At 40.0% G+C, this 16432-nt stretch overlaps 1 protein-coding gene across 19 annotated transcripts in view; it reads right to left on the minus strand.

The window, feature by feature from the left end:
- KMT2C (lysine methyltransferase 2C) overlaps window positions 1-16432 on the minus strand; it is a 283726-nt gene that overhangs the window by 261676 nt on the left and 5618 nt on the right. Inside the window, exon 1 of one of the 19 annotated variants that reach the window (XM_042927165.1) lies at window positions 10089-11457. The exons of the other annotated variants lie outside the window; for them this stretch is intronic. Coding sequence (XP_042783099.1) covers window positions 10089-10153 — 65 coding nt within the window. The 5' untranslated portion in view covers window positions 10154-11457. Of the gene's footprint in view, window positions 1-10088; window positions 11458-16432 lie in introns of those variants that run through there. 19 annotated transcript variants of the gene reach the window in all.

Genomic DNA, 16432 nt, shown 5'->3' on the forward strand with positions numbered 1-16432 from the left:
TCTCACTCTCAACTCACAGCCTTTTTTTCCCCATTTAACAAAGGAATTTTTGCTAAGACAATTCTACTTAAGACGGTGCAACCATTTTTGCCAAATTTTTTCCTCTTTTTATTTATAGATGTTTATCTTTTTTTTTTAAATATATGTGTGGCTTTTTTTTTTTTTTTAAACCACCCTTTCCAAACCTCAAAACAAGCATCTGTAATTACGGACAATTACCCTCCTGCTTGATAAACAAACGATTCCACTTTTCCTTCTCAAACTTTCGAATCCTCTATGAAGCCGGCCAAGTGTTTACGAGTCCTGGCACCGAACAAATAAAAAGAAACATTATGTAACTGTAGTCCACTTCGGTTGTTCTAATAAACTAATAAACTAGCTTCAATGATGATTTAACAGTAGTCTTGGTTACCAAAAAACCCTTATTTTCAAATAAACAAATATTATAAACACTGTCAATGGGAGTGAGGGGTTAGCAGGGTGAATGGCAGCCAAGTATGTGACTTTGTTTCCACACAGGCCAGGCCAACAAATTTATTTTTTCAGGTCTAGTATCCTGTAAAATCTTACCAACTCAGATTATAGATCATCATCTTTCATATACTATCCTCCAAGTCTAAAATGTTACCTAATTCTGCTAAAATTCAGAATAAAATTGACAGAGTAAAGATTTAAACCATAACCAAGAAAACAGCCCTTCTACAAAGATGCTGACTTCATGACCAATACTTGTGTGCAGACAGACTGCAGAGAAACACAAGTTTTTTGGTCAGAAGCAAACAACTGAAAAATATGTCTATTCTTTTATTATAACAAAGTCCAACAATGTCATTCCAATAAATCATATATAATGAACTGTGAAATTATTTTAAATGCTTTTAGAAGACACAATGCAAAACAGTTTCTAGTTTTTATTTCCACTGTAACAAAATAGGTTTCAAACATGAATAGAATTCTACCCATTTCAATTCTAAGATTTTTATTCTTTTTTGAATGTTTTTTTTTTATTTTTGAGAGAACTATGTGAGGGCAGGGGAGGGGCGGGGGGGTGGGGGGTAGGCAGGATCCCAAGTGGGCTCCGTGCTGACAGCAGTGAGCCCAACATGGGATTCGAACTCACGAATCAGGAGATCATGTCCCAAGCCCAAGTCAGATGCTTCACCTACTGCATCACCTAGGCTCCCCTCCAAGATTTTTATTCTAATTAAATTTATAAAAGTCTTTTAGAAAATGTATGGACACACAAAACTTTGTCAAAAGTCAAAACTACTAAAAAAAAAAGTCAAAACTACTAAGATTTGACAAAAATAACTATATTTGGAGAAATCATTTCTATTATCATCAATTAACAGACTTCCTTCACTTAATCGTTTTGGTTTTGAAGCAAAAACAAAGATGCTACAGGATGGCTTATTCTATGTAATGGAATCTTGCCAGCAGCAGAAAGACTAATCAAGTACCATTGGCTTTAATTAACTTATCACTCCCCCTCATCCCCCTCATGGTTCTCTTCACTTCCCCCACAACTTCCCCTACAATCCTAACTATCACCTACAAAAGCAAGCTACAGAAAACAGAAGCACAGTGCAGTCAGGTACTTCGTAGAAGCAGGGAGCTGCTCCTCGGTAGCTGCCAATATAAATATTAAGGGAGCAGGGTGCTTGGGTGGCTCAGTCAGCTGAGCATCAGACTCTCAATTTCAGCTCAGGTCGTGATCTCACAGTTCTTGAGACTGAGCCCCGGGTAGGGTTCTATGCTTACAGCGCAGGGCCTGCTTTGGATTCTCTCTACCCCCCTCCCTGGCTTGCACATGTGCTCGTCTCTCTCAATAAATAAATAAACATTTTTTTAAATATTAAGGAAGAAAAGCAGTAAAAGTTAAATGAAGATATGAAAGGTGTGATGGTAAAGAAATAGAACCACTTTGAATTTATGTAACATGTTTATCTGTGACTCTCAAAATCTTCAACCATTTTTCCTTAACACTATGAAATGTTAACTCCTCGATATTTTAAAAAAAAAGAGAGAAAAGAGAAGGTTCATTACTAGTCTTAGGTTATTTAAAAAAAGGAAAAAAAAAAAGGAACAATACCATGATTAAAACTTGAAGGAGTTTCTCCTCCCAGAACTACTGTACCCTACTAACTGAAAATGGGATTGAACAAAAAGTTCGCTAAATGAAATGCTTTAGGGACGCCTGGTTGGGGTGGCTCTATCGGTAAAACATCCAACTTCCACTCAGGTCATGATCTCACAGTTCACGGGTTCGAGCCCCACATTGGGCTCTGTGCTGACATCTAGGAGCCTGGAGCCTGCTTCAGATTCTGTGTCTCCTTCTCTCTCTGCCCTTCCCCCGCTCAAGCTCTCTCTCTCTCTCTCTCTCTCTCAAAAATAAACATTAAAAAAAAAGTGTTTTGACTTTCCAAAAAGTCTAAAATCCTAATAGCGTTCTTATTCTAATCTATAATTATTTTTCTTAATTCTCTTCTTTTAAGAACTGAATAAAACTGAATAACTTACACAAAAGATAATTTTCTACATAGCGAAAGGAGGCAAACTACTTACATCAAATATCTTAAAATGTTATATAAAGAGCTTAAATTAATAAGAAAATATTAAGAATGCCCCTCCTCCAATAAACTATGGACAAAAGATGAGTGAGCGATTCACAAGAAATATTAGTAAATTTCAAGAATTTTCAATATCCTATTCAACGAAGTAAAAAATTAAAGCTGAAGTACAGATTTTCAATTACTAAACTAAGAAGATAAAGGTTTTAATATACTATACATGACAAAGGTTCAGTAAAACTGGTCCTAACACACATTACTGGTGACATTAAAATCTGATACAGCCCCTTTGGGGAGCATTTAAAATTTTTAATAAAAATAGTTCCTATTTAGTAGGAACTTCACTGAGTAATAGGCACTGTTCTAAAGGTGCTCTCCTCAATTCCCTCAATAACCTGAGACAGGGATTTTATCATCATCCCCATTTTTTTTTTTTTTTAACATTTATTTATTTTTGAGAGACAGAGAGAGAGCACAAGTGGAGGAGGGGCAGAAAGAGAGAGAGCCAGAATCCTAAGCAGGCTCCAGGCTCTGTGCTGTCAGCACAGAGCCAGATGTGGGGCTTGAACCCATGAACTGTGACATCATGACCTGAGCCCAAGTCGGATGCTTAACCAACTGAGCCACCCAGGCGCCCCTCACCATCCCCATTTTATAGGTGAGTAACAAATACAGAGAGATTAAACAGTTCATACAAAGTCCCACAAATAGAAAGTAACAGAGTCAGAATTTGACTCATCTCCGTGGATCAAGATTCACAAGCTGCTACTTATGCCCCTTCCTGGGGCACCTACGTGGCTCAAGTCAGTTAAGAATCTGACTTGATTTTGGCTCAAGTCCATGATCTCGCAGTTCGTGAGACTGGGCCCCACACTGGGCTCTATGCGGACAGTCTGGAGCCTGCTTGGGATTCTCTCTTTCCCTCTCTGCCCCTCCCCTGTTTGTGTGCTGTCTCTCTCTCTCTCTCAAAATAAAATAAACCTAAAAAAAAAATTAAGCTAGTGATCCTGCCTATGGAAATCTGTCCTATAAAAATAATCCAAAAATATGAAAAGGACTTTATCTACAAAAATGTCTGCCAAAGCACTTTATAATAATAAAAAATAATAATAATACTATTAGGTAGAGAAATACAGGTGACTGAGGGGTGTTTACATCAGTCGACTCAACGGAAAATTAAGCAGCTTTCACAAATGTTATGAAGACTGACAACATGGAAATATTCTTTCACATGCTAAGGCAGAAAGCAGGTTACAAAAATTCTGTATATACCATCATTAATACAATGAAAACAAAATATGCACATGAAAAAAGTCAGAGACAAAGCAGATCAAAATAATATTGCTTTTGTTAGAGTGGCACGAAATTGGGTGAATTTTTATTTCTTTTTCTCCATGTTCCACATTTTCTGTAACAAAAATATGTCTTTATACTGGAAATACCTGAAATAACAGATTTCTAGGATTAGAAATCCACAGGTTCTATGATGATAGAAGAAATTCAGACTCAAACTGAAAAAGACAACAGCATTTTAATATGTTTTAGTAAACAAAGATAACATAGTTATATTTCAAATATTTTAGAAAAGAATTATAATCTCAATCATGGTAATTATTTTTTTAATATTTATTTTTGAGAGACACACAGAGCATGAGCGGAGGAGGGGCAGAGAGAGAGAGGGAGACACAGAATCCAAAGTAGGCTCCAGGCTCTAGGCTCCGAGCTGTCAGCACAGAGCCCAACGTGGGGCTCGAACTCATGAACTGGGAGATCATGACCTGAACCGAAGTCAGACACTTAACTAAATGAGCCACCCAGGCGCCCCCCAATCATGGTAATTTTTAACTAAACAAATTCTGTTTTAGCCAAAGTTTAAATTAATGCCAACCTTTCACTATTATCCCAAAGACCCTGAAAGAAAAAGCCTACATTTGACAGCAGCCTCTTAATAACACAGGTAGGTTAAAAGTTACCATGAACTGGATAAGGATTCAAAAATACTAGGACTGGGGGGCAGGAGGGGGGTGCCTGGGTGGCTCAGTCGCTTGAGCGTCTGGCTTCAGCTCAGCTCATGATCTCACAGTTCGGGAGTTTGACCCCCACACTAGGCTCTCTGCTGTCAACATGGAGCCTGCTTCCGATCCTCCTCCCCCTCTCTCTGCCCCCCCCCCACTCGTGCTCTCTCAAAAATAAACAAACATTAAAAATTTTTTAAAAAAGGACTTGGACTTGGAAGTATAATAAGATCTTCTAAAGAGAGATCTGGTATAGAATTCTGGTGATAAAGCCAATCTAAAAATAATTTTTAAAATTTGAAATGATCACTAAGTTCTTTACGCAGCATCATTTCCAATGGCAGCCCTGGCAAATATCAATAATCTCAGGACACCTGTCACCAGTGCTATGCCACTGCAGCGCTCCCACGGTCCAGCTACTTTGCACAGAACAGTTCCTCCCTGCCCCAGGGAGAATAAACCAAAAGATAAAGGAGCTCAACAAGAAGGGTTAGTTGGAGGAGGAAATCGTCACTAAAGAGGACAGTAAGTGGGCTGTATAGCAAAGACAAAGGAAAAATAAAAGCAGAGAAGTTAGGCCAGCAATAGAAAGGGAAAATAATTCCTGATTTAATTAGTTACTTTAAGAGAGAAAAAAAAAATCTATATTTTGGTGTATTCCCAACCTTCATCACCCTTACAAAAACCAAATCCAACAAAAACGTAAACATAAGGATATCAACAACTTTGCACTCTGTTTCCTGGGGACACAATGCTGAAAGTCACAGTCTGATCCATCACCTCCTTCAGCTGCGTCCTGGCTTACCTGCAAAACTCTTGAGGCTCAGAATAGCCATGGTCAGTCTCGATACCGCAACACAGGGTTTGTCACAAACACTTCCTTATTCTATCCAAAAAACTGAGGTCTGTGAAACTTTACTTGACAACAAATTACAACAGTTACGGTTATCCCTGGAACAAACTCACTTCCACTCACTTGCATTTCAACATGCTTTCGTGGGTAGAATCACAATACACACTCTGAAACGCACATGACCCATCCATCAAATCTGTTAATACTCATGCATTAATTAATACTCACTTTAACATCACCTGTCAAGTGATCTCCTAATAAGGAAAAAAAGCACTGATGCTGTGTTTACTTCCTAAACTGTTCCCTTCAAGGACTCAATTTTGAGGAGATAAAAACCTCCATCTCCTTCTGCATCCAAGAAACTTTCCTTCAGAAGGTCCTCTATTTTTAAGAAAAAGCTGTCTGTCTGTCTGTTTGTTTAAGTGGGCTCCACACCCAACATGGGGCTCAAACTCAGGACCCTGAGATCAAGAGTCGCACACTCTACCATCTGAGCCAGTCAGGTGCCCCAGAAGACAGTTTTTTATTTGGGGGCCTATTAACCTCTACAAGGCTTTTGGATAAGCTTCAGAGGGCCACTAAAACCTTCCCTTAAATTGTACAAAATTTGCATATCTATATTCGTGTATGCTTTCTTCGGAGGAACGTGAGGGTATATCCAAAGGGATCTGTAACCCCAAAAAAGATTAAAAACCACCCAACACTTAACTGACCCCACACTATGATCATCTGATTCTGATCAGTTAGGCAGTTTTCCTCTCTTAAGATTCCTGCTTAATTCCTGCCTATTTAATGTTAATAAAATAAATTGAATAAAGCACTTACAGTACATCAGACACCATTTTAAGTGCTTTGCACACATTAATTTATTTGATTTTCACAACAACCCTATGAAGTAGGTGCTATTATTGTCCACTTAGACAAAGCAACTGAAGCTCACACTGTCTCTGTCTCTCAAAAATAAATAAACATTAAAAAATTAAAAAAAAAAAAAACAACTCCATTGGGGCACCTGGGTGGCTCAATCAGTTGAGCATCCAAGTATTGATTTCAGCTCAGATCATGATCCTGGGGTGCATGGAATCAAGCCCTGCATCAGGCTCCACACTGAGCATGAGGCCTACTTAAGATTCTCTCTCTCTCTCTCTCTCTCTCTCTCTCTGCCCCTCACCCCCAACTTGTGCTCTAAAAGAAAAAATAAAGAAAGTAATTCTATGTACAACAGCATCAAAAATAATCAAATACTTCAAAATAAATTTAACAAAAAAACCCACAAAACCAGCACACTAAAAATACACAGTTTTAAAAATATAAAATATTGCTGAAAGAAATTAAAGACCAAAATGAAGAGATACATGATCTCATGTACCAAAACAGTAAAGTATCCATTCTCTCAAGATTGATCTACAGATTCAACATAATCCCTATCAAAATCCCAGTACGTTTTTTTGTAGAAACTGACAAGCTGACCATAAAATTTATATGAAAATGCAAAACACCTATCACAGGCAAAACAATTTTGGAGAAGAACAAAGTTGGGGGAATTAGACTACCTGATTTCAAAATCTACAATAAAGCTACAGTAATCAAGATAATGTAATATTGGCATAAGGACAGACATACAAATCAATGGAAGAGTCCTGAAATAAACCCACACATTTATGATCAAGTGATTTTTCAACAAAGTTGCCAAGACAATTCGATGAGGAAAGAACAGTCTTCAACAAATCGGCTGGAATGACTGTACATCCATATGCAAAATAAACTTAGACCTTACCTCACACCATACACAAAAATTGACTCAACATATCACTGACCTTAATGTGAAACCTAAAACTACAAAAGCTTCTAAAAGTAAACATATCTTTTCAATCTTAGGCTTCACAAAGAGTACTTACATAGGACACCCAAAGCATAACCTCTTAAGGGGAAAAAACTGATAAACTGGACTTCATCAAAGTTATAACCCTTAGCATTTCAAAAGACATCATGAACAAAAAGAAAATAATAAGCCACAGACTGGAAGAAAATACATGTAAATCATATAATTTATAAAGGACTTGTATAAAAAATATATAAAGAAGGCAAACTATGGGGGCACTTGGGAGCTCAGTCAGTTAAGCATCTGACTGTTGATTTTGGTTCAGGTCATGATCTCACAGCCCTGAGATGGGGCCCCACATCAAGCTCAGTGCGGATGATGCAACCTGCTTGGGATTCTCTCTCTCTGCCCCTTCCCTGCACATGCTCTCATGTGCTCTCTCAAAATAAATAAACTTAAAAAAAAGAAGAAGGCAAACTATGGATATAGTTTAAAAAAAAAAAAAAAAAAAAAAAGGCAGTAGTTACCAGGGGAAGGAAGGGAAGGGATGAATGGGCAGAACAGACGATTTTTATGGCAGTGAAACTATTCTGTATATTATAATGGTAGATACATGTCATTATACATTTGTCAAAACCCACAGAACGTACAACACCAAGAGTGAACCCCAATGTAAACTATGGATTCCAGATGATAATGATGGTAAGGTAGGCTCATCAATTATAATAAAGGTACTACTCTGGATAGAGGATGTTGATAATGGGGTAAGCTATGCATGTGTGGGAGTAAGGATATGGTATATGAGAAATCTCTGTATCTTCCTCTCAATTTTGCTACGAACCTAAGACTGCTCTAAAAAAATAAAGTCTGACATGTATACATACATAAAGAACTCTTACGACTCAAAAATAAGACACACACACCCAAAACTGGAGAAAGATTTAAACTGATACTTCACTTGGGGCGCCTGGGTGGCTCGGTCGGTTAGGCGTCTGACTGGGGCTCAGGTCATGATCTCACAGTCCATGAGTTCCAGCCCCACGTCAGGTTCTGTGCTGACAGCTCAGAGCCCAGAGCCTGTTTCAGATTCTGTGTCTCCCTCTCTCTCTGACCCTCCCCCATTCAAGCTCTGTCTCTCCTCTGTCTCAAAAATAAATAAACGTTGGGACTCCTGGGTGGCTCAGTCCGTTAAGCGTCCGACTTCGGCTCAGGTCATGATCTCACAGTCTGTGAGTTTGAGCCCCACATCAGGCTCTGTGCTGACAGCTCGACAGCCTGGAATCTGCTTCAGATTCTGTGTCTCCCTCTCTCTGACCCTCCCCCATTCATGCTCTGTCTTTCTCTGTCTCAAAAATAAATAAATGTTTAAAAATACATAAATGTTAAAAAAAATTGATACTTCACCAACAGAACTGATAGTTTGCCATACAAATGGCAAATAAGCCTTTGAAAAGATGCTCAACATTATATATCATTAGAGAAATGCAAATGAAAACCACAATGAGATACCACTACATACCCACTAGAACAGCTTAAATCAAAAAGGTTTACAATTCCAAGCATTAGCAAGGATATGAACCTTCATACAATGTTAATGAGAATGTAAAATAGTACAGGAACTTTGGAAAAGTCTGGAAGTTTCTTAAAAAAAAAAAAAGGAAAATAAAAGACAAATACACACTAACCACATAACCAAGCAATTTCTGTTCCTAGGTATCTACCCCAGAGAAATGAAAGCATTTGTCCAAAACCTTTATCCAAATGTTCATCCATTATTCATAGTAGACAAAATACTGGAAACCATCCAAAAGGCCATCAATTGTGAATTGACAGGCAAAATGTGGTTTTGGAATACTACTAAAGAAACTACTAATAAATGCAACAGCATGGATGGACCCCAATAAATGCAACAGCATGGATGGACCCCAAAGACATCTTTCCAGGCATAGGTCTACATTTGGTTATTAGCTAATGAAACCTAGGATAAGTACCAGTTATTGGCAAAAGGAAAAAAAAAAAAAAAAAAAAAAAGACTCCTGATCTTTAAAGTATAGTCTCAAAAGTCAAACCTGCCTGTTGGTGCTTCATTTCCTAATCCATCAACTGAAGACACTGGAACTGATGACTGCAAAGTTCTTTCTAGTTCTGAGGCTGGATAATTTGAAATAAAAGTTAGCAAGTATTATTTCTTGATGAAAAAGAGAATGGAAAATCACTTAGGGTTCTCATTGTGGTCCCTGTAACATGACAGATAGGATATGTACTCCCTCCGGACCATCATCTGCCTGCCAAGGATATTTTCTAGCTAAGATACACTGTTTACTCTTCTGTTTAAAATCTTCAATGGCTCCCTACTGCCTACAGTAAAAATTCAAAATTCCCAATTTACTTTCCTTTCCTCATTTTCTCACATACTAAACTGTGGGAGGGGTTCTTGTTATGTTTTATTTGTTTGGTTTCGTGAGTTTTTAAAAAAACTTGATTGAGGTAGAACTGCAAAACTGTAAGATATTTCAAGTGTATATCATCATCTGATATACGTATATATTGTGAAAGGACAGCTGTCATCTAGTTAATTAACACATCCATCAACTCCCATATTTCTCTTCTGTGTGTGTGTGTGTGTGTGTGTGTGTAAAAACATTCAAGTTCTACTCTCTCAGCAAATTCCAACTATAGAGCACACTGTTATCCACTCTGGTCACCATGTTACATACTGGATCCCCAAACTTCATTCATCTCGTAGCTAAAAGCTGGACTAGAGTTTCGTAAAAATCAGAGACCAGAGCTGGACAGACCTGGATCCAAAACCTGACTCCATCACTTACCAACTGTGTGGTCTTCCTGAAACAGTCCCTTCATCTGTAAACTGCAACTGAGAATTCCACTGCATGTGACGGTTAGTAGGACCTTCGGGTAAAGTCCTGAAAGCACCTAACCCACAACGGCCACAGACTAGTTGTTCCTCACTCCCTTGTTCTCTTCGGTCAAGTCTGTTTTCATTCTTCAAGACTCAACTCAATATTTTCTTTTCTTCGATTCCCCTGCCTTAAGTTCTTCCTTCCCTAAGCTGCCTGGCACTTTTCACCATCTTCCATTACAGGCTATGTCATTTTCCACGATAGTGTGCGCTGAATCCACAGAAACTGAGGGTGGGACCGTCTTATTCTGGTTTCTTCTCCAGTATATGGTGCACAGTACACGCTCTTTAAAGTTAACAGAAAACAGACAAAGGAACCCTGACTGAAAAAAAAAAGCATATGCTGTAAAAACTTCCTTTGGGGAAAGAAACAAACAAACAGATTTCAAGTCACCTATAATCTCACGAATATTACATACCAATTTTAACATTTGCTGCCTTTCCTCCTCTCAGGTGGGTAGAAGAAAGGAAACAAGCATGAAGCACAGTGCAGAAAGAATCAAGAGCCCGAGTCCTATGCCTCCTATAGTATTTCTACCTCTGGAAAATGTTTTGTATTTTTAATAGTATTATTAAACACATCCCCTTAATTGATACACTGTAGTATAGGAGGCTACGGAGGGTCATTTTCAAGTATAGGTAACTAAACAAACTCCAAAGTGACATATGAACTTTAGGTGAAAATATATGTTGCCCTGTGTGGTGTTTATTAGTGCTCTTCCCCAAATATTTCCGGTTCTCCCTCCAGAAATACGATAGGATTTCGTTTCTGGGCCCTCTTGAAGTTAGGTGCTACCATGTGATTTTGTCCAGCCACTGAGACGTATACAGAACTGGCATGTCCCACGTCTTCAAGTCTTTAAGAGCCAGAGCACAACCTACTAGGTTCTCTTTTTCCTGCACTGGCAACAGTGAGAAGACAGAGATGCTGCCTCCCTCAGCCTGGGGGTCCACGTTGTAGAGCAAAGCTTCCAAGCCACCGGGGACGCACACGGAGCGCGAGCGAGAAATCAACTGTTACTGCCTGAGGCATCGAAGACTTGAGGCTGTATGTCACCCCCACATATTCTAGATAGTCTGACAGACACTGTATAAAGAGGTTTAATATTTCTCTACATGATGCCAATGTCCAGATTTGAGAAGGTTCTGCACAAAGTTGGGGGTCAGGCTTATTAGCAGACTTTTTAAATATGGAGTGAATTTTAGAGGCGCCCAGGTGGCTCAGTTGGTTAAGTGTCCGACTTCTGCTCAGGAAGTTCGTGAGTTCGAGCCCCACGTGGGGCTCAGTGCTGAGAGCTCCGAGCCTGGATCCCGCTTTGGATTCTGTGTCTCCCTCCCTCTGTTCCTCCCCCACTCGTACTCTGTCTTGCTGTCTCTCTCTCTCTCAAAAATAACAAAAGAATTAAAAAAAAAGTTTTTAGATAAAAAAATATGGAATGAATTTTAGGTTATTTTTAAGAGGAAAAAAAGATAGTCCAAAGGTTAGCAAAATCAGCAAATATTTTCAACGAAAAGATTTTTAAAGTTAAAGTAACGACACATGAAAAAAAGACTATATAGGAGCATAGAAACGACAACACGCTATTACCTCCCCTATTCGCCCAAAATAAATACTTCAACGACTTCCTCACCCTGCTGAGGTCAAAACCTAGGGACGCGGATTCAACAGAACACTGCAAGCAGCCACCGCCAATCAGCGGAGGCTGGCCCTCAATACAAAATCTATCTGCCATCTCAAGCCGTTCAGTAGCATCATTCTCGCACAGGAGAAAACCGAAGCCTCTGGAGACAAACTCCTGGCCCACAGCGGTGGAGACTACTGGCTGCTTCTGCAATGTCCGTCCCCTCCCTTAGCAACAACACTCTAAATCTATTCTAGGCAGCAATGCACTCCGCTACAGGACATTCCCAGCCTCCTTTGCAGCCACTTACAGCCACACGACTAGGTGGCATTCGGCACTTCTCAGATCGGTGGTTTAAAGACAGGAATTGCACCCTGGGTCTACTCTTCCTCCATTCTACCACCACGGACATGGATGTAATGACTAGGCCTCTAGGAGCCACCGTGGAATCTGGGGGCAAAGGACAGATCCTAGAAATGTCTGAGCAGTGAGATAAAAGGAACCAAGTCCCCGATGATTCTGCAGTGCAGAGGGACCCTACCAGCGCCAGCACCTACCCTCCAGACTTGGACGTGAGAGAAATAAACGTTCCTATTTAAGTCACTGCTACTTAGGGGTTTTCTATCACATAAAAACAAACTTAATCCACACCCAGGTATTTTCAAAATACCTTCCTGAAGCGAGGGGCAGAGAGTAGAGGGCGGCCTCATTCAACCATCTCAGTAAAAGAAGGTGGGGAACAATGATTGCCATCATTTGTATCTCAAATACTTCTTGTTCTTACAGTCCCTTAATTTGTAAAACCATCTGCTTCCATTTTATATTGATATATAACAAACCACCACAAAACCTAACAGATTAAAACAACCGCCATCTTCTTTAGTCACAATTTTGCAACACGGGCTGCGCTCGCAGGTTCCCCGACAGTCCCCTTTGCAGCTGCATTCAGCAAGGAACTGGACTACGGGCTGAACTCAGCTGGGATGCTGGGAGAGCCGCACTTCTCTCTTTCGGTGTGCTCTCAGAATCCCTTCCTCGCCACATGGTCTGTCCAGCAGGGTATGACCTAGCTTCTTACATGGTGACTCAGGCTCCCAAGTGTGCAAAAGTGGAAGTTCCTGGTCTTCTTAAAGCTCAGGCCCCAAACCAGCACGGGTCATTTCTGCTGCATTCTGCTGGTTAGAGTCAGTCACAGGGCTACGCAAGATACGTGGGGAGGCGACCACACAGCGACATGACTTCCAGCGGGCATGGTTCACTGCGGGCCACCAGTGGGACAGACCACCACCTTCCCTCCCTTCATTTCCTGTGCAGGTTAAGATCTTGATGTATGACCTGTAGCATGCTATCACCCCCCTGAGGCTCAGCTGTCTGTAAAGTGAGGGGTCAGACTGGATGTCCTCAGAACGCTCATCTAGCTTTAACCTCCTATGACTCTAAGTACCTGCACCTGATATGAAAAACACTCGACCATGCTGACCAAATACTTCAACCTTGGTAGAACAATCAGATGATGAGAGCGTGGAGGTAAAAAATAGTTAATTCTTTAATACGTTACATATTGTTATTTTATACGCGACGGGGGCTACTGCGGACACGTGGTACCTGCCATTAGCATCCCAAAGATCAGGAAGTCAAGGAAGTTGGCGGTTTGGTTTCTGCTATGCTTCACTACAAGACAGAATTAACATCACAGACTTCAGACTTCCACTATGAACATTCACTACTGAAGACACAGCAAATCATTTTAAAACCACCCGATAGGAAGTCTCATTTAGGAAGACCTACTAATATAAACAGAGTCGGCAGAGTTCTAACATAAAAAGAGCACTGCGACCACATTCACAAGTCCTGGATAATGAAAAATTTTTAATGGTTTTGTAGTAACAGTGCTATATTTACAGATTTTGCTGGTCTTCACGTGTTACTCATAATAAGAAACATTCTATAGAGATTTCTGCTGACCTAGCTTTTTTATCTTTCTTCTTTTTGTCTTTATTAGGGACAGCTGTACAGAAAGGAAATCTTTATCGTCCCCACCCCCACCCCCACTAACTACTACATTATTTTATGCCATGACATTTTTAGAGCGAGTTTGGCATCTCATCATAGGCGTATCACTAACAAGTTCTATGATATCAGGCAGATTGATGATAATTGATGATAGTGGCAATAACAAATACTAGCACATTCTTATAACAGCACTTCTTAACAGCACTTAGTTTGTGCCAGATGCTGTTCTAAGTTCTACACATATATAAATTCACAGCAATCCTAAACTAAGTGTGCTAATGTGTCTACTTTGCAGACGAGGCAACCGAGGCAGAAAAAGTTCAGTTAACTTCCCAAGATCAAACAGTTAGTAAGTAGGGGAACCGAATCTGAATTCCGACAATCTTGGTGCCAAAATCTGTGAAGTCCCCGGAACTTGGTTTTCTCATTTGTAAAACAAGATTATGGTTTCAAGGGGCGCCTGGGTGGCTCAGTTGGTTAACTGTCCGACTTCGGCTCAGGTCATGATCTCACAGCTCGCGAGTTTGAGCCTTAGAGCCTGCTTCAGATTCTGTCTCCCTCTCTCTCTGCCCCTCCCCACTCATGCTAGCGCTCTCCCTCTCTCAGAAAAATAAACATTAAAAAAAAAAAAAAAGATTATGGTTTCAAATTACTGGCTTTTTAAATACTGCATAATGTACATACAAAAGTATACACTCCCCAGAGGTATTAATGTTACATATTCTTCCAAATAATTTTCTATACACAAAATACATGCACATTTTGGGATTGCATGCTTTTTACAAAGTAGAGTTAATACTACACTTACTGCTTTGCAACTTTTAGAAAATTTTTCCTTAAGTCAATACATGTATCGTAGACATTCTCCCAGTTTGGCACCCATAGGCCCAGTTCTCTGTCCTGATAAAAACTACATGGTGGTCCACCGATGAGTATTTTTCTGTAGCCAATTTCTACTAGTTTTCTACTTTTCTCTGCTGCCATGAGCATCTCTGCACATACATACTTGCCCATTTGTAGGAATATCTTCTGATTTCCTTTCTCATTTTTATGGGCTTTCTTGGTCCCTTCCCACCCCCCCAACTCCTAGGATAAGTAAGCACCCTAATTCTTTTACTATACTGCACACACTGTCCATATTCTCAGTGATTTCAAGGAAGTCACATCTTTAATCACCTATCCTAATCGAGCTCCTAAGCTCTAATGCTACACCCCCAAACACTCCCAGACATTTCTATCCCCTAGACATCTAATGCCAGAAACTTCAAAATTCCCCTCTGCGCTGACTAAAATCTCTCTTCCTTTCTATCCATATTACCAACAGTATACCGTCTGCCTTGACCACCTGACACCATGACTATTGCAAAAGCCTGTTAATCTCTGCCTCCAGGTAAGTCCTCTCTTCATACTATTACCAAGGTGGCTTTCATAAAATAGTTGCCATCAAATCACCAAGTATTAGAGTACCTACCTACATTGAACCGTAGAAAACACACACAGAATACAAAGTAATTTAATAATATTCCTATCCTCCAGAAAACTAGAAATATCTGCTTTTAAAAAGTTAATTTTTTTTTCAACTTTTTTTTTTTATTATTTATTTTTGGGACAGAGAGAGACATAGCATGAACAGGGGAGGGGCAGAGAGAGAGGAAGACACAGAATCGGAAACAGGCTCCAGGCTCCGAGCCATCAGCCCAGAGCCTGACGCGGGGCTCGAACTCACGGACCGCGAGATCGTGACCTGGCTGAAGTCGGACGCTTAACCGACTGCGCCACCCAGGCGCCCCATAGAAATATCTGCTTTTAAAACTTTAATTAAAAAAATAAAACAACCTGGGCATAAAGCAGAGGCTGAAGACCTGTAACCCACAGGTAGTCCACAGATTAAACCTAACCCACAAGATGTAGTCCCAAATAGTGTTGGAGATCTTAATTGAAGATACTTAAAAATCCAGAGATTTCACATAAAATTCCAAGTTTCCAGGCTCTGTTGAAACCAAGAGTATCTAGAAACGACACGCCAAAGTCTCACACGGCAACCATCAGCCAGAATTGTCTATCAGTTGCACCCAACCAAGGCATAGACTCCTAGAAGCCTTCAAGCTATTTTTACTCACCATTTTTTCCTCAACTCAAGACCTTAAGTTATGTCAGCTGTCATTCAGGATCTTACAAGCTGCATGCAATCATTTAAATTACCTACCTGATCCCTGTAAACAGTTTATAACCCCCGGACTACAAAGCCCAAACTCATTAGCCTGGCATTCAAGGACCATCGTGGCATGGCCCCAACTCCCACATTAAACCTCCGTTCTAGTCACACTCCACCAAGAAAACACATTTTACGCTTCCTGCCTCAACAGTTTTACTCAGGGTGCTACCCCAGAACATTCTCTAACTTTCTTACTGGGCTTGGCTAAACCCTATCCATCTTTCAAGGTCTAACTCAAGTATTGCTTCCTCCAAATCTTCGCAGACCCCTCTTGGCTACAGCGAGCCTTCTTCCAAAGTTGACTGTGTATCCCAACGTACATTTAACACTTAACGTGCTCTTTGAATAACATGCCAAATGAAAGATCTAAAAAGTTACAGAAGAGGATTTTCTGAACTTCTT

The sequence above is a fragment of the Panthera leo genome, chromosome A2 (genome assembly GCF_018350215.1).
Source record: "Panthera leo isolate Ple1 chromosome A2, P.leo_Ple1_pat1.1, whole genome shotgun sequence".
In the NCBI taxonomy this organism is placed as follows: Eukaryota; Metazoa; Chordata; class Mammalia; order Carnivora; family Felidae; genus Panthera; species Panthera leo.